Source organism: Centruroides sculpturatus, unplaced genomic scaffold, assembly GCF_000671375.1.
Source record: "Centruroides sculpturatus isolate CEXI.00-Female unplaced genomic scaffold, Cexi_2.0 scaffold1365, whole genome shotgun sequence".
In the NCBI taxonomy this organism is placed as follows: Eukaryota; Metazoa; Arthropoda; class Arachnida; order Scorpiones; family Buthidae; genus Centruroides; species Centruroides sculpturatus.
Window position 1 is genome coordinate 161,445 of NW_019385614.1, and position 17,495 is coordinate 178,939.

Genomic DNA, 17,495 nt, shown 5'->3' on the forward strand with positions numbered 1-17,495 from the left:
GTCTTTCTATATCAAAAGAGAAGAAATAAAAATAGTTAATGAAGTCAAATTCTTGGGAGTAATATTTACTCCTAATCTTTCATTTGATAAACACTATAAAAGATCAATAAATAAGGCTAACAATTTAATAAATAATTTAATAATCCTGTTTTGTAAGACCAAAATGAAAAATCTACAAATACATTTCCAACTCTTCAATACTATCATTATGAATTCGCTGGGTTATGCGTCGCCAATTTGGAGTTTAAGTAAATTCAACGATTTTGAAAAAGTACAAAACAGATTTATACGTAGAATTTTTCAACTAGAATATAATATTCCAGGAAGCTCTCTAAGATTGGAATTGAATAGATATAAATTAAATACCATTTTAATGAAAAGATATATTAAATTCCTAATAAAAGTTATTGATGCAGGAGACCTAACTACGAAGGTGCTATATATATTATACCATAAATCGAGAAATAAAGAATTAAATAGAAATTGGATAATTCATCTAACAAAAATTCTAAACACATATGGGTTCTCTATGGAATTTTTTATGGAACATACGACCACTAATGAACAACAAAGTAAACTATTAATTAAGAGAGTAATGGAAATATCGATTGTGCAAGACATCGAAGATATACAAAAACGAAAAAACCCATTCTGGTACAAAATAATTTTAAACTATCCAATGAATAATAATTATATGTTCACGAACCTGGCATTTAATGTCAAAAAATTCTTCATACAGCTCAGACTAAATAAAAATGGGATTATTTTCAATGATAAGTTCCTGGATTACTCTCAAACCATATGCCCAAGATGCAATAAATCAATGTCTAAATTCCATATATTCTGTGAATGTGATAAAGTAAACGAAATCAATCAAATGTATGATATAAGTGTAATAGCCAAGTGTTCCAACGAATCTGAGATGTATAAGATCCTTGATAGAGCAAATATTAATACTATTTTTAAAATATATAACTATATGAACCATTATTTAAAATGAATTGTGAGTAATATCTTACGTTAACGAAAGTGTGAACCAGCAAAATAAACTAATTTGAGCAAAGTACTAGAGTTAATGAAACAATAATATTTTTAGGGGTTGTTGCCGAATGATGTATGTTATATTGTAGATATTTGTTAAGGACATATACAAAGTATATGTTTATGAAATATACAAATATGTTTGAGTTATGTTTATGTAATATACAAAGTTAAAACTGTAAGATATATAAGGAGTAGTTATTAGTTTTGTTTAAAGATAGATAAATGAAGCATTCTGTAATAATATGCTGTATTAACAAACATTGCCCTTGTAACAGGCGAAAGCCTTATACGCTTAATGAATTGAATTGAATTGAAAAAAAAACATAGCTGCCAGATCCTCCACATGCGTATCGCTTTCATGCTTTGTAATAAATTCTTTTTTCATTTCAACCATCGATATTGAATTCTAATTTTTACATAAGTATATTTAATGTAATCTGCCAAGTGTTTAAAAGAAGTCACGTTATTGTGTCTGAATAAAGCAAATTAAATTAAAACACGGTTTTATCGGAATCAAAATAAGTATATTTAATTAATAAATTTTAATGGCAGTTTTTTAAAATGAATTTATTATTAATAAATGTTAAATTTTATTTAAAAAATCTTTTCTAGGCTGCTTGGAGAGGATACAAACAAAGGTGCCTTATCACCAACAAGAAAATAATTGAAGCAAGATTGAGAGTAAAATCTGCAACAGCCGCTGCGACAGAAGACATGAAATTAGTCAACAGAACCAATTATGCCTTGTATCTTCTTTTAGGGAAACAGTCTCTAACTCACATTTTAAGTACATTAATTAATTTAGGTAAGTGCTATGTAAGAGTGATTGAGCGAGAAGTTTACTCGCGAGGAGTAGATTTGGCAATGCAGTCAGAGTTTCACATAGTACCACTAGACCGTGGCAAACAAGTGTTCGGGGTTGAAGTGTTTCTTGGTTTCTCGTGACGTATGGCAGGGAATTAACGAGCATGGCCAGCTTATAGCATTGCCAAGTCTAATTCTTAAGAGTAGAACTTACTTTACCCAGTTAATGAAATATATTTAGTTGGATATAAAATAATGAAACGATAACCAATAATTTCAGATAAAACTAGTCAGCTTTCACCCATTTGTTGTGAAAAAATGACCGAAGGGAGAGCCTTGGATGTTCTCATGCATATTCTCCGTAACTGCAATCGTAGTGTTCCCCATATGGAACTTATTAAATACACCATAAATATCTTCTTAAATTTGGCAAAAGTATTATTAATTTATTTTTAAAACTAGGAAATTTAAACATAGCAAAAACATAATTAAATAATAACAAAAACATAATTAAAAATTGAATGTTGTTCTTTCAGTATTCTAAAACTGTGGATGCCGTATGGAACACCGAAGGAATGCTAGATACAATTTTAGAATTAATGAAGATTTACAGAGAAAAAGGAGCAGGTATTTTCAGCAAACTCTGTACTTTAATATGGATTTTATGCCAGGATCCAAATAGAGCAAAGGTAAAGTAATGCTAAATAAAGTAAATTATGAAATTGCCAATTTTCTGTATAGTTTTAACTAAATCTAGAGTTTGTTTTAGGTAATTAAAGAAAATAAACAAACTGTGGATAAGATTGCCTCGTTCCATTATCTCATTATGCGAAAGCAAATGCTCAACAAGTCACAGCAGAAGAGTAAAGGCTCCGCAGCCTCTCTCTGCTCTTCGACGGTCCATCGTTTGAACGGATCCCAAGCTTTTCCGAGAACTTTACCGGATTGGACTTGCAGCAAAAACCAGACGAGGGAATTCGACGATCCTCTGACGGCCATAACAGCAATTATGAAGGTAATCGGCATTAAGAAAAAGGAAGGCAAACAGTGGGGAAACACGAGTCTCCAAACACTAAACTTTTGAACAGTGGACAAAAATCAGTTTAGTAGTTTTATAATTGCTTAAAATTTCCTCGAATCTTGATTATTTTTCCAGTGTAAAAAAACATTGTAATTACAAAATGAAATTTGTATTTTAAATGCCTTTTTTTAAGTGATAATTTTGTTCATTTTGTTCTCCAAAAAAAAAGAAACCTTAAATTGGTCCTTTTTTTTTTATAATTTTACTATTTGCAAATAAACTTAGTTTCATAAAAATATATATATACTGTATAAATAATTAAGATATATCTTGGTCACAAGTCCTCAAAATTTTAGAGACTGTGCACGCCAGATCCACAAACTACATTGCTGCTGAAAAGTTAAGCAACGAGTTACACAAATAATTATAAGATTTTTAAAACGTTAAATTTAGTTGGAGAGATTATGCTGCATAAGATGTAATACAGGTGTCATTTCTGCACAAGCAATTTGCATAAAAACAGTTCCTCATTCGAACCTATTCAATATAAGCTATTAAATTCGCAGTTGTGCTTTGAAAAGTTTGAGATTGCAGTATTAAAAAATCCAGCAATGAGTTGCTTAACTTTCCCGGCAACATTTGGTGGTGCCATCTATTATCATATTTTATTTAAAAAAACTTGTAACTATTATAAAACTACAAAAAGCTTAATTTTGAGGGTAGGGATGAGTGAAAGATTGTAAATGCTAATAACGAGTAAAATCGTCATTAAGTCCGATCATATTGAAGATACACGACCTCCATTATCTCCTCACTCCCTGGACTATTAACCACCAATATAATTGAATGATATTTGCAATCATCGTATTGCAAATTATCATCATCCCCGATTGCAATCGCCATAAACACGTTGCAGATAAATTACATTAACTGATAAGCATAAACTTTCTACATTACTCATTTCAGTTATCTGCGACGAAGGGAATGAACATCAGCATAGATCTGTGCATATTTTGAGCAGAGGAGGGTGGTTCCGGGTAAAGATCGTTCCACACCGAGTCATTTCGTTCTGTACTTTTATGAATATGGACGATCCGTGAAAGAACAGATCGTAACAGTTAAGGACTTTGTAAGTGTCGATTGATCCAAAATAGATTAATTATTTGGTTCCTTCAAATAAAACAGACTCAGACGTCCAATGCAAGTATGTGCTTTATTGTACAGTACTTTTAAGGTTTTTCAGACATGTTCACTTGCCGCAGAACCCTAAGAATGTAAAAAGATACGCCACCTTCAACTATGGTTACTAGATAATTTGGTTTGGGAGCAGAGCATATTCTCGTATATTTTATATAATACACTGCATTATAAACATTATAAAAAGTTTATCATTTCTCTGGCTTACTCTATAACACCGAAATTCCATAAATGAGTCATAGTCTAAAGAGATAAATGATACCTTTAACTGATAATGGATAAGAAAGCGAAAGTCAGAAATGATTTTTTTTAAATAAAACTATTCGCGTGAGAACAATAAAAGTTAAATAAATAAATTTAGTACGTATATACTTCAATATCCAGTTTATTAGTAATATTTACATAAAATTATCCAACGTTTTATTACGATTACGAATTTAATGCAAGCGAAACAACTTTCTTGCCGATTTCTCCATCTTTCTTGCCAAATATCTCGTTTTCCATCTTGCTGCTGTACATTTTTACATTACTTTGTTGCATATGATGTAAAAATGTACTACTATCGTTGTTATATCAACTCTGTGCCTGACATTTTTACATCTCATTTGCTAGAAATTCACAGATTTTAAATTTACACCCCTCTTCATAAAATCCGACGATTTCGGCCTCGTATCTTTAAAAGATACGAGGCCGAAATCGACAATCTGAAGCCGAATGGACAATCGTGTGTTACAAAAACTGAAAAAATAAAATTGAAATAACTAAAAACCCCTTTAAAAATACACACGCGCTAACGCAACTTTAGCCAATTTAGTCCAAAGCGTGCATATGGATGGTCCTATCGGGAGCAGTTGTCCATAGAACGAAAACGAAGAGTGAGAAAAATAACAGCTCCCCAACCAGTTTATCTAGTTTTAACCATGCCTCCAACTGTACAATAGTGCCCTACTCTCTCTCAGTACCGTTAGTATTGCCGCTACAGTCTATGTCTCATTTGAAGGAACTAAACAAATCCCTCTCGCATCACTAGTCCTTTCCATTGAATACAGATATCTCGATGGGCATGCAAAAAGCTCTCTCGGAGCGGAAATTTACATTGACCTAAAATGCTACTCCCTGTCTCTTTCCCTCTGGTACCAGACACCAGACAGCCAAGTGGTCAAGGTGGCAGCTTACCGCTTTGGAGGACCCGGAATCGAATCCGGACGGGTCGAAAAATCCACAAATTTTTAGTGGAGTAGTCCATTCGGGTATGTCGAGCCCCGTCCCTCACTCCATTGTAGATCTGGCCGAACCCATAATGGGCTTGCTTAAATGAGGCCCTCTTAGTGCCCACAGGACGAAAAGAGTTTAAAAAAAACCACGTGTTAGACCCATCGAAAGGGTAAAATTTTAAACAATAAAAACTGTATTCCCTATTGAAAAATTAAAAAAAAATGCACTCTTTATTTTTTACACGTATGTTACAATTTACCATAAAACAAAAAGAAATATTCAGATATATTCAACCTGCAAAAAGTACGTATATCACTTATACTTTAGTGACTATAAAATTTTAAAAAAGAAAAGTTTTCGTAAAAAAAAATTCCGGCACACGCGAACGTTTTACGTAATCGTTTTATTTAGATAAATGTCGTAAATTTGGCTTGACTAACGTTAAAATAAAGTAAAAAATATTATTGAACGAATGGAGATAAAAATCCTCCGTTGCGATGGCATTCGATTCAAATATGGTGATCGAACTTGTACAGCAACGTTATCTTTATAAGTCTTCTTCGGATTGGTTGGGGAGATTAATTAAGGGGTGGGACAATATCTCCCGGTCCGATTTCCAGAAACACTTCCCCAATACACAAACCTTTATGAAAATTTTCGATAAAAGGCACAAGAGTTAAGCTTCATACTGAATGAAAAAGTCGTGCCCCATATTAACTCCATACAAACAGAAAAACACCTCAACTTGTTTTGCATTTCTCATTGTTTCAAGGTCCCCGAAGATGTAAAAGCCTTGGGGGTTATTTTTAATACTTTCCCCCAGTTATATATAATAACCGGAAAAGTTCCGTATAAAATATATTAACACCATTTTTTATACGGAATCAAAATTTCTACTTATCTACAACAACACATTTTAAATAGGAACTTAAATTTTTATAATATATAATTTATATAGATTAAACCTATCTATATTTATTTAATCTAGAATAGAAAGGAATTCCTATAGGGAACAGGAACTTAGAAATTATAGGTTAATTTTAGCGAATTTAATTCGAATCGCTATCTTTCATCGTTATTTCAGAGCACAAAGCAATATTCCGGTTAACAACGAATAATGCCAAAACGAAATTATTTTATATCGATACATCCTAATAACCCAAATACGTAACGAATCGTAATCATTCCTCGAATTTATCTGGTCGATAAAGCTGCTCGGATTAACTTATTAAAATATACATAATCCTGTGTTGTTACATCCTTAATGATTTCGTTTCCACTTGCCCTATCTAGAAAATCCATAAAAGATAACAATGCAAATAGAGAAGACGGACAATATCTACAGCAAGGTTATGTCAATCAAACCGATCTTTGGCGGTAGATAAAGATACCTCCACTATAACTACATTTTATATTTTACTTTGTAAAAGTTGTAATTTCCATTTGGTTTGTTGAAATGATAAGGAATGATATAATTACAAAAAATACTAATTTACTTATTGTGACATCGCCTCAACACCGGACTACAATTTTTAATTGTATTTAATACAGTATGTACTAAAACTTTTAGTGTTTTAGTACATACTGTATTAAATACATAATTGTACAGTCGACCCCCCTATAACACTGTTGATAATTCCGTTTTATANGGATGATTGACTTTCGGAAAATCAACGCTCTACTGTATATGATGAAAATGTATAGTGCAGTTGTGATATACACTTTTCTCAGTGCACACAGAAAGATTTGCAAAAATTAAAATGGATTATCTCATAGAAATACATTGAAATTTAAAAGGATTCAATCTATAAATGTATAATTAGCCACTAATTTAACAATTTTTGGCTTATTTTATTAAATTTTTTTTTCTCCCTCCATACTGTAGGCATTGAGGACCTTTCTCCAGGCTCACAATGGGGGAAGTTTAGTAGAAAGAATGGGGGATCTACATATCTGGGACAGACCACTCAGTTTCTTTCTTAGATTTGATTCTATGTCCCCAGAACAACAGACTGATTTGTTTATCACCTTAAAGTAAAAGCTAAAGTAATATTTTCAAAAATAATTAAATTATTGTAACATTGTCACAATGCCGGGCTAAAAGTTTTAATCATCATTTAATTAACTAAAAGTAAAAGTCACATGACTTCTGGTCTAGACCTGAAGTTCATATATAGTTAATTGGGATATTCAACCCCTAAGCTTTCCTTATATGATCTGGATTTTAGTGGTGTCTTGCCCCTTTAAATCATACTTCTTTTGATAACATCAAGTCATGCTGGTCATCTAACCATTCTTCAGAAAATGTCTAATTGAAATCAAGTGACTTCCAATCCAGATTGTAAGTTTGTATACAGTTAATTGGGACTTCCGTCCCCTAAGCTTTCTGTATCTAGTCTTGATTATCATCAATCTAACTCCGTTATCAAGATTAATGCAGGGAGACAGACAGTGAGAAGATATAGGTCTGTAATCTGGAAATTGCAACCCAATAAATAAGATAAAATTAAATGAAATTTGTAATAAAAATTTACACACATTGCATGAAGAAAAATATTTACTCAAATTTAAAATTGTCTATATCTTATATTAACATAACGTGGCATTATGAGGTCTGTTATATGCATGCCTTTCATGGTTTTGGCTAGTTCCACAATTAGAACCAGTAGCAAAGATATATCCCAATGTATTCCTTTCAAACCACTAGTTAAAATTTCGGAATTTGATCCAAATGAAAACCTCTTATAACAATAGGCTGGCACTTATTGCATTTGTTATCTGACTGTTGTAACTAAAGTACTTAATTTCTGTTTTATGTAAAAAAATTGATTGTTGTTTAGTTTCTATTAACAGAATTTACAAATATAGAATGTTTATAAACAAGCTAATTACATAGAAACAATGACACATTATTTCTGTAATACAAATTGCTAAATATAGTGATTTTAACAGGATAGAAGAAGCCATTTTGCATATTCAGGCATGGTATCGAAGAATTAAAATGAAAAGACTGCAAGAAAAACAGGAACGAGAATTACTAATGGAGATTTTAAAGAAATGCTCCTTAACAAATATCGACATTACTCAAGTGAAAGAAAACTGTTTGAGCAATCTTCTCCAAAGTAGTTATAATTGTTATACAGATCTAAAAGATATCAGGGTATTTATTTATTTATTTAATAATTACATTTTTTAAAACAAAGTTTTGAATATTGTGTTCTTATTATCAGTTGCCCGAAGCGAAACGTCATGTGGCATTGCACAGATTTATCTGCTGCGTTCACGTTCATATTTATGCCATTCGTATTCAGAGATGCTACAAACATTATAAATGTAAAAAATTAATGGAAATAAAAATAAATGCTGTAATTGTAATTCAAGTAAGTAAAAGTTTTGTAATGATTAAATGTTTGTTAACTAATCTTACATTTCATGCACATAATTTATTTTCAGCGTTATTTTAAAGCCAAGCTTGCAAGAATTCGGTATCTGAAGTTACGTGAAAGTATAATTGCGTTTCAGAAAGCGGCCAGAAATTACCTGGAAGTTAGGCATCGTGCAGCCATCACTATACAGGCTGTCACAAGGTCGTGGTTAACGAGAATGCATCTGAATAAACTTTACAGATCTGCTACTACTATACAGGTAAAGATCATTTTTAATATTCTTTTACTGCTTATAGAATGAAATATTTGTAAAATTGGAAAATTATTTTACATTTATCATCAATTTAATAAATTTTAAGATCTGTAAATATAAATATATTGTGATCAAACTTGAAATTTGTTAATATTAAATAACACTTCTAGCCCACAAGTATAATTTACATTGAATTATTTAGCCTAATAAATAGGGTTGTAATAAATTGGAGGGCTTTTCACATCGGGCTGACTGGAATAAATAGATTAGATTTTACTAAAAATAGCCTTTAATTAACCTCAATCAAATTTTAGTAGGAATGCATTTCGGGTACCAAGACCCCCCTCAAATTTATTATCCAATTTATTACAACCCTATTTATTAGGCTAAATAATTCAATCTAAATTGAAATTTGTTGCTGTTACAACAAAATTTTGTATTTGTTTTTATATTTCTCTTTAATAACTGATGATTTCAATATGAAGATAAGTGTAGAACAAAAAATTACTGGTTTGGATTATATCTGTTGTTGTCTAAAGATAGAATACAATTATCTGAATAATGTTTATTAAACACAAAAATTATCCCAAAGTGACTAACTTAATCATGAAACCAAAATAATAGAGACAAACATCATCAAAAAAATTTCAGAACAGTGTTCTTTACCAGTGTCACGTATTTCCTTTCGTCAATCAAATAGTACATAAATTATAAAACATTCTCCTCCATTATCAATCCAGCATATGCAAAATGGTAATTCATAACTGCCTCTATGTTAATATATTGGATGGCTTTTGTTAGCTGACATACTATGACAGCCAGACGGACACTGAAGTAAAGGCATCTGCTTCAGAGATCCCAGCTTAGAGTTTGAATTTAAATTAGTTCGGAAATTTTACATGGGTGAGTCAACCCAAATATATTCGTTCCTCACCATTTGTGATTGTCCTCGTTATTGACATAACCAAATCTACAATGGGTTGTCAGAGCTCGCAGAGTAAGTGAATCAGACATCTGTTACATGCACCTCTTTTGGTGATAAAACTGCTACCGTTCTGTAGTTTCTGGAAGAAATTTTTGATACTGTATCATTTTCCCATCATGTAATGATATTTTTGTAATATTTACTTAAGTTTTCTGTTTTTGGAACCTTGTTAATTATGATAAATTTTTTTTATAATTGCATTACTTCATTAATTGCATATTAAAATGCCAGACTCAAAACTTTCAATTAAACTTTTTAATGGCACATCGAGTAATAACTTCTAGGCAAATGCATTTCTAATATTTTCGATTTAAACATAGCTGAAGAAATAAAAACAGTTAATGAAGTCAAATTCTTGGGAGTAATATTTACTCCTAATCTTTCATTTGATAAACACTATAAAAGATCAATAAATAAGGCTAACAATTTAATAAATAATTTAATAATCCTGTTTTGTAAGACCAAAATGAAAAATCTACAAATACATTTCCAACTCTTCAATACTATCATTATGAATTCGCTGGGTTATGCGTCGCCAATTTGGAGTTTAAGTAAATTCAACGATTTTGAAAAAGTACAAAACAGATTTATACGTAGAATTTTTCAACTAGAATATAATATTCCAGGAAGCTCTCTAAGATTGGAATTGAATAGATATAAATTAAATACCATTTTAATGAAAAGATATATTAAATTCCTAATAAAAGTTATTGATGCAGGAGACCTAACTACGAAGGTGCTATATATATTATACCATAAATCGAGAAATAAAGAATTAAATAGAAATTGGATAATTCATCTAACAAAAATTCTAAACACATATGGGTTCTCTATGGAATTTTTTATGGAACATACGACCACTAATGAACAACAAAGTAAACTATTAATTAAGAGAGTAATGGAAATATCGATTGTGCAAGACATCGAAGATATACAAAAATGAAAAAACCCATTCTGGTACAAAATAATTTTAAACTATCCAATGAATAATAATTATATGTTCACGAACCTGGCATTTAATGTCAAAAAATTCTTCATACAGCTCAGACTAAATAAAAATGGGATTATTTTCAATGATAAGTTCCTGGATTACTCTCAAACCATATGCCCAAGATGCAATAAATCAATGTCTAAATTCCATATATTCTGTGAATGTGATAAAGTAAACGAAATCAATCAAATGTATGATATAAGTGTAATAGCCAAGTGTTCCAACGAATCTGAGATGTATAAGATCCTTGATAGAGCAAATATTAATACTATTTTTAAAATATATAACTATATGAACCATTATTTAAAATGAATTGTGAGTAATATCTTACGTTAACGAAAGTGTGAACCAGCAAAATAAACTAATTTGAGCAAAGTACTAGAGTTAATGAAACAATAATATTTTTAGGGGTTGTTGCCGAATGATGTATGTTATATTGTAGATATTTGTTAAGGACATATACAAAGTATATGTTTATGAAATATACAAATATGTTTGAGTTATGTTTATGTAATATACAAAGTTAAAACTGTAAGATATATAAGGAGTAGTTATTAGTTTTGTTTAAAGATAGATAAATGAAGCATTCTGTAATAATATGCTGTATTAACAAACATTGCCCTTGTAACAGGCGAAAGCCTTATACGCTTAATGAATTGAATTGAATTGAAAAAAAAACATAGCTGCCAGATCCTCCACATGCGTATCGCTTTCATGCTTTGTAATAAATTCCTTTTTCATTTCAACCATCGATATTGAATTCTAATTTTTACATAAGTATATTTAATGTAATCTGCCAAGTGTTTAAAAGAAGTCACGTTATTGTGTCTGAATAAAGCAAATTAAATTAAAACACGGTTTTATCGGAATCAAAATAAGTATATTTAATTAATAAATTTTAATGGCAGTTTTTTAAAATGAATTTATTATTAATAAATGTTAAATTTTATTTAAAAAATCTTTTCTAGGCTGCTTGGAGAGGATACAAACAAAGGTGCCTTATCACCAACAAGAAAATAATTGAAGCAAGATTGAGAGTAAAATCTGCAACAGCCGCTGCGACAGAAGACATGAAATTAGTCAACAGAACCAATTATGCCTTGTATCTTCTTTTAGGGAAACAGTCTCTAACTCACATTTTAAGTACATTAATTAATTTAGGTAAGTGCTATGTAAGAGTGATTGAGCGAGAAGTTTACTCGCGAGGAGTAGATTTGGCAATGCAGTCAGAGTTTCACATAGTACCACTAGACCGTGGCAAACAAGTGTTCGGGGTTGAAGTGTTTCTTGGTTTCTCGTGACGTATGGCAGGGAATTAACGAGCATGGCCAGCTTATAGCATTGCCAAGTCTAATTCTTAAGAGTAGAACTTACTTTACCCAGTTAATGAAATATATTTAGTTGGATATAAAATAATGAAACGATAACCAATAATTTCAGATAAAACTAGTCAGCTTTCACCCATTTGTTGTGAAAAAATGACCGAAGGGAGAGCCTTGGATGTTCTCATGCATATTCTCCGTAACTGCAATCGTAGTGTTCCCCATATGGAACTTATTAAATACACCATAAATATCTTCTTAAATTTGGCAAAAGTATTATTAATTTATTTTTAAAACTAGGAAATTTAAACATAGCAAAAACATAATTAAATAATAACAAAAACATAATTAAAAATTGAATGTTGTTCTTTCAGTATTCTAAAACTGTGGATGCCGTATGGAACACCGAAGGAATGCTAGATACAATTTTAGAATTAATGAAGATTTACAGAGAAAAAGGAGCAGGTATTTTCAGCAAACTCTGTACTTTAATATGGATTTTATGCCAGGATCCAAATAGAGCAAAGGTAAAGTAATGCTAAATAAAGTAAATTATGAAATTGCCAATTTTCTGTATAGTTTTAACTAAATCTAGAGTTTGTTTTAGGTAATTAAAGAAAATAAACAAACTGTGGATAAGATTGCCTCGTTCCATTATCTCATTATGCGAAAGCAAATGCTCAACAAGTCACAGCAGAAGAGTAAAGGCTCCGCAGCCTCTCTCTGCTCTTCGACGGTCCATCGTTTGAACGGATCCCAAGCTTTTCCGAGAACTTTACCGGATTGGACTTGCAGCAAAAACCAGACGAGGGAATTCGACGATCCTCTGACGGCCATAACAGCAATTATGAAGGTAATCGGCATTAAGAAAAAGGAAGGCAAACAGTGGGGAAACACGAGTCTCCAAACACTAAACTTTTGAACAGTGGACAAAAATCAGTTTAGTAGTTTTATAATTGCTTAAAATTTCCTCGAATCTTGATTATTTTTCCAGTGTAAAAAAACATTGTAATTACAAAATGAAATTTGTATTTTAAATGCCTTTTTTTAAGTGATAATTTTGTTCATTTTGTTCTCCAAAAAAAAATGAAGCTTTAATTTGTTCTTTTTTTTTTATAATTTTACTATTTGCAAATAAACTTAGTTTCATAAAAATATATATATACTGTATAAATAATTAAGATATATCTTGGTCACAAGTCCTCAAAATTTTAGAGACTGTGCACGCCAGATCCACAAACTACATTGCTGCTGAAAAGTTAAGCAACGAGTTACACAAATAATTATAAGATTTTTAAAACGTTAAATTTAGTTGGAGAGATTATGCTGCATAAGATGTAATACAGGTGTCATTTCTGCACAAGCAATTTGCATAAAAACAGTTCCTCATTCGAACCTATTCAATATAAGCTATTAAATTCGCAGTTGTGCTTTGAAAAGTTTGAGATTGCAGTATTAAAAAATCCAGCAATGAGTTGCTTAACTTTCCCGGCAACATTTGGTGGTGCCATCTATTATCATATTTTATTTAAAAAAACTTGTAACTATTATAAAACTACAAAAAGCTTAATTTTGAGGGTAGGGATGAGTGAAAGATTGTAAATGCTAATAACCAGTAAAATCGTCATTAAGTCCGATCATATTGAAGATACACGACCTCCATTATCTCCTCACTCCCTGGACTATTAACCACCAATATAATTGAATGATATTTGCAATCATCGTATTGCAAATTATCATCATCCCCGATTGCAATCGCCATAAACACGTTGCAGATAAATTACATTAACTGATAAGCATAAACTTTCTACATTACTCATTTCAGTTATCTGCGACGAAGGGAATGAACATCAGCATAGATCTGTGCATATTTTGAGCAGAGGAGGGTGGTTCCGGGTAAAGATCGTTCCACACCGAGTCATTTCGTTCTGTACTTTTATGAATATGGACGATCCGTGAAAGAACAGATCGTAACAGTTAAGGACTTTGTAAGTGTCGATTGATCCAAAATAGATTAATTATTTGGTTCCTTCAAATAAAACAGACTCAGACGTCCAATGCAAGTATGTGCTTTATTGTACAGTACTTTTAAGGTTTTTCAGACATGTTCACTTGCCGCAGAACCCTAAGAATGTAAAAAGATACGCCACCTTCAACTATGGTTACTAGATAATTTGGTTTGGGAGCAGAGCATATTCTCGTATATTTTATATAATACACTGCATTATAAACATTATAAAAAGTTTATCATTTCTCTGGCTTACTCTATAACACCGAAATTCCATAAATGAGTCATAGTCTAAAGAGATAAATGATACCTTTAACTGATAATGGATAAGAAAGCGAAAGTCAGAAATGATTTTTTTTAAATAAAACTATTCGCGTGAGAACAATAAAAGTTAAATAAATAAATTTAGTACGTATATACTTCAATATCCAGTTTATTAGTAATATTTACATAAAATTATCCAACGTTTTATTACGATTACGAATTTAATGCAAGCGAAACAACTTTCTTGCCGATTTCTCCATCTTTCTTGCCAAATATCTCGTTTTCCATCTTGCTGCTGTACATTTTTACATTACTTTGCTGCATATGATGTAAAAATGTACTACTATCGTTGTTATATCAACTCTGTGCCTGACATTTTTACATCTCATTTGCTAGAAATTCACAGATTTTAAATTTACACCCCTCTTCATAAAATCCGACGATTTCGGCCTCGTATCTTTAAAAGATACGAGGCCGAAATCGACAATCTGAAGCCGAATGGACAATCGTGTGTTACAAAAACTGAAAAAATAAAATTGAAATAACTAAAAACCCCTTTAAAAATACACGCGCTAACGCAACTTTAGCCAATTTAGTCCAAAGCGTGCATATGGCTGGTCCTATCGGGAGCAGTTGTCCATACAATGAAAACGAAGAGTGAGAAAAATAACAGCTCCCCAACCAGTTTATCTAATTTTAACCATGCCTCCAACTGTACAATAGTGCCCTACTCTCTCTCAGTACCGTTAGTATTGCCGCTACAGTCTATGTCTCATTTGAAGGAACTAAACAAATCCCTCTCGCATCACTAGTCCTTTCCATTGAATACAGATATCTCGATGGGCATGCAAAAAGCTCTCTCGGAGCGGAAATTTACATTGACCTAAAATGCTACTCCCTGTCTCTTTCCCTCTGGTACCAGACACCAGACAGCCAAGTGGTCAAGGTGGCAGCTTACCGCTTTGGAGGACCCGGAATCGAATCCGGACGGGTCGAAAAATCCACAAATTTTTAGTGGAGTAGTCCATTCGGGTATGTCGAGCCCCGTCCCTCACTCCATTGTAGATCTGGCCGAACCCATAATGGGCTTGCTTAAATGAGGCCCTCTTAGTGCCCACAGGACGAAAAGAGTTTAAAAAAAACCACGTGTTAGACCCATCGAAAGGGTAAAATTTTAAACAATAAAAACTGTATTCCCTATTGAAAAATTAAAAAAAAATGCACTCTTTATTTTTTACACGTATGTTACAATTTACCATAAAACAAAAAGAAATATTCAGATATATTCAACCTGCAAAAAGTACGTATATCACTTATACTTTAGTGACTATAAAATTTTAAAAAAGAAAAGTTTTCGTAAAAAAAAATTCCGGCACACGCGAACGTTTTACGTAATCGTTTTATTTAGATAAATGTCGTAAATTTGGCTTGACTAACGTTAAAATAAAGTAAAAAATATTATTGAACGAATGGAGATAAAAATCCTCCGTTGCGATGGCATTCGATTCAAATATGGTGATCGAACTTGTACAGCAACGTTATCTTTATAAGTCTTCTTCGGATTGGTTGGGGAGATTAATTAAGGGGTGGGACAATATCTCCCGGTCCGATTTCCAGAAACACTTCCCCAATACACAAACCTTTATGAAAATTTTCGATAAAAGGCACAAGAGTTAAGCTTCATACTGAATGAAAAAGTCGTGCCCCATATTAACTCCATACAAACAGAAAAACACCTCAACTTGTTTTGCATTTCTCATTGTTTCAAGGTCCCCGAAGATGTAAAAGCCTTGGGGGTTATTTTTAATACTTTCCCCCAGTTATATATAATAACCGGAAAAGTTCCGTATAAAATATATTAACACCATTTTTTATACGGAATCAAAATTTCTACTTATCTACAACAACACATTTTAAATAGGAACTTAAATTTTTATAATATATAATTTATATAGATTAAACCTATCTATATTTATTTAATCTAGAATAGAAAGGAATTCCTATAGGGAACAGGAACTTAGAAATTATAGGTTAATTTTAGCGAATTTAATTCGAATCGCTATCTTTCATCGTTATTTCAGAGCACAAAGCAATATTCCGGTTAACAACGAATAATGCCAAAACGAAATTATTTTATATCGATACATCCTAATAACCCAAATACGTAACGAATCGTAATCATTCCTCGAATTTATCTGGTCGATAAAGCTGCTCGGATTAACTTATTAAAATATACATAATCCTGTGTTGTTACATCCTTAATGATTTCGTTTCCACTTGCCCTATCTAGAAAATCCATAAAAGATAACAATGCAAATAGAGAAGACGGACAATATCTACAGCAAGGTTATGTCAATCAAACCGATCTTTGGCGGTAGATAAAGATACCTCCACTATAACTACATTTTATATTTTACTTTGTAAAAGTTGTAATTTCCATTTGGTTTGTTGAAATGATAAGGAATGATATAATTACAAAAAATACTAATTTACTTATTGTGACATCGCCTCAACACCGGACTACAATTTTTAATTGTATTTAATACAGTATGTACTAAAACTTTTAGTGTTTTAGTACATACTGTATTAAATACATAATTGTACAGTCGACCCCCCTATAACACTGTTGATAATTCCGTTTTATATGAATTCCATGTTGTACGAGTCACTTAGATTTTACAAATACATGAGCCGTTTACATCCCGGCACACGTATTTGTAAAATCTAAGTGACTCGTACAACATGGAATTCATATAAAACGGAATTATCAACAGTGTTATAGGGGGGACGACTTGTACTGTGAATATCGAGCATCAAATACACATAACTGTATTATACATTGTATAATCTGTATCAATTTAAATATACACTATAACTAGATGTATGTTGGCACACGTAGATATGTTATTATGATATTACAGTACAGTACATTTAGTTATATGCAGAAATAACTGTAGTGTGAATTAAGCTCTATTGTATTATATACCGTAATTTTATTTATATTT

The 17,495-nt window shown here is 31.6% G+C and overlaps 1 protein-coding gene across 1 annotated transcript in view; it reads left to right on the forward strand.

Annotated features, from left to right (window-relative positions):
• Window positions 1-13,304, forward strand: part of LOC111640597 (abnormal spindle-like microcephaly-associated protein homolog) — a 73,243-nt gene extending 59,939 nt beyond the window's left edge. The window contains exons 21-27 of the mRNA XM_023386621.1: window positions 8,234-8,441; window positions 8,512-8,661; window positions 8,735-8,926; window positions 11,865-12,057; window positions 12,337-12,491; window positions 12,593-12,745; window positions 12,826-13,304. Of these exons, the coding sequence (XP_023242389.1) occupies window positions 8,234-8,441; window positions 8,512-8,661; window positions 8,735-8,926; window positions 11,865-12,057; window positions 12,337-12,491; window positions 12,593-12,745; window positions 12,826-13,140 (1,366 nt within the window). The 3' untranslated portion in view covers window positions 13,141-13,304. The remainder of the gene's footprint in view (window positions 1-8,233; window positions 8,442-8,511; window positions 8,662-8,734; window positions 8,927-11,864; window positions 12,058-12,336; window positions 12,492-12,592; window positions 12,746-12,825) is intronic.
• Window positions 13,305-17,495: the final 4,191 nt, after the last annotated feature.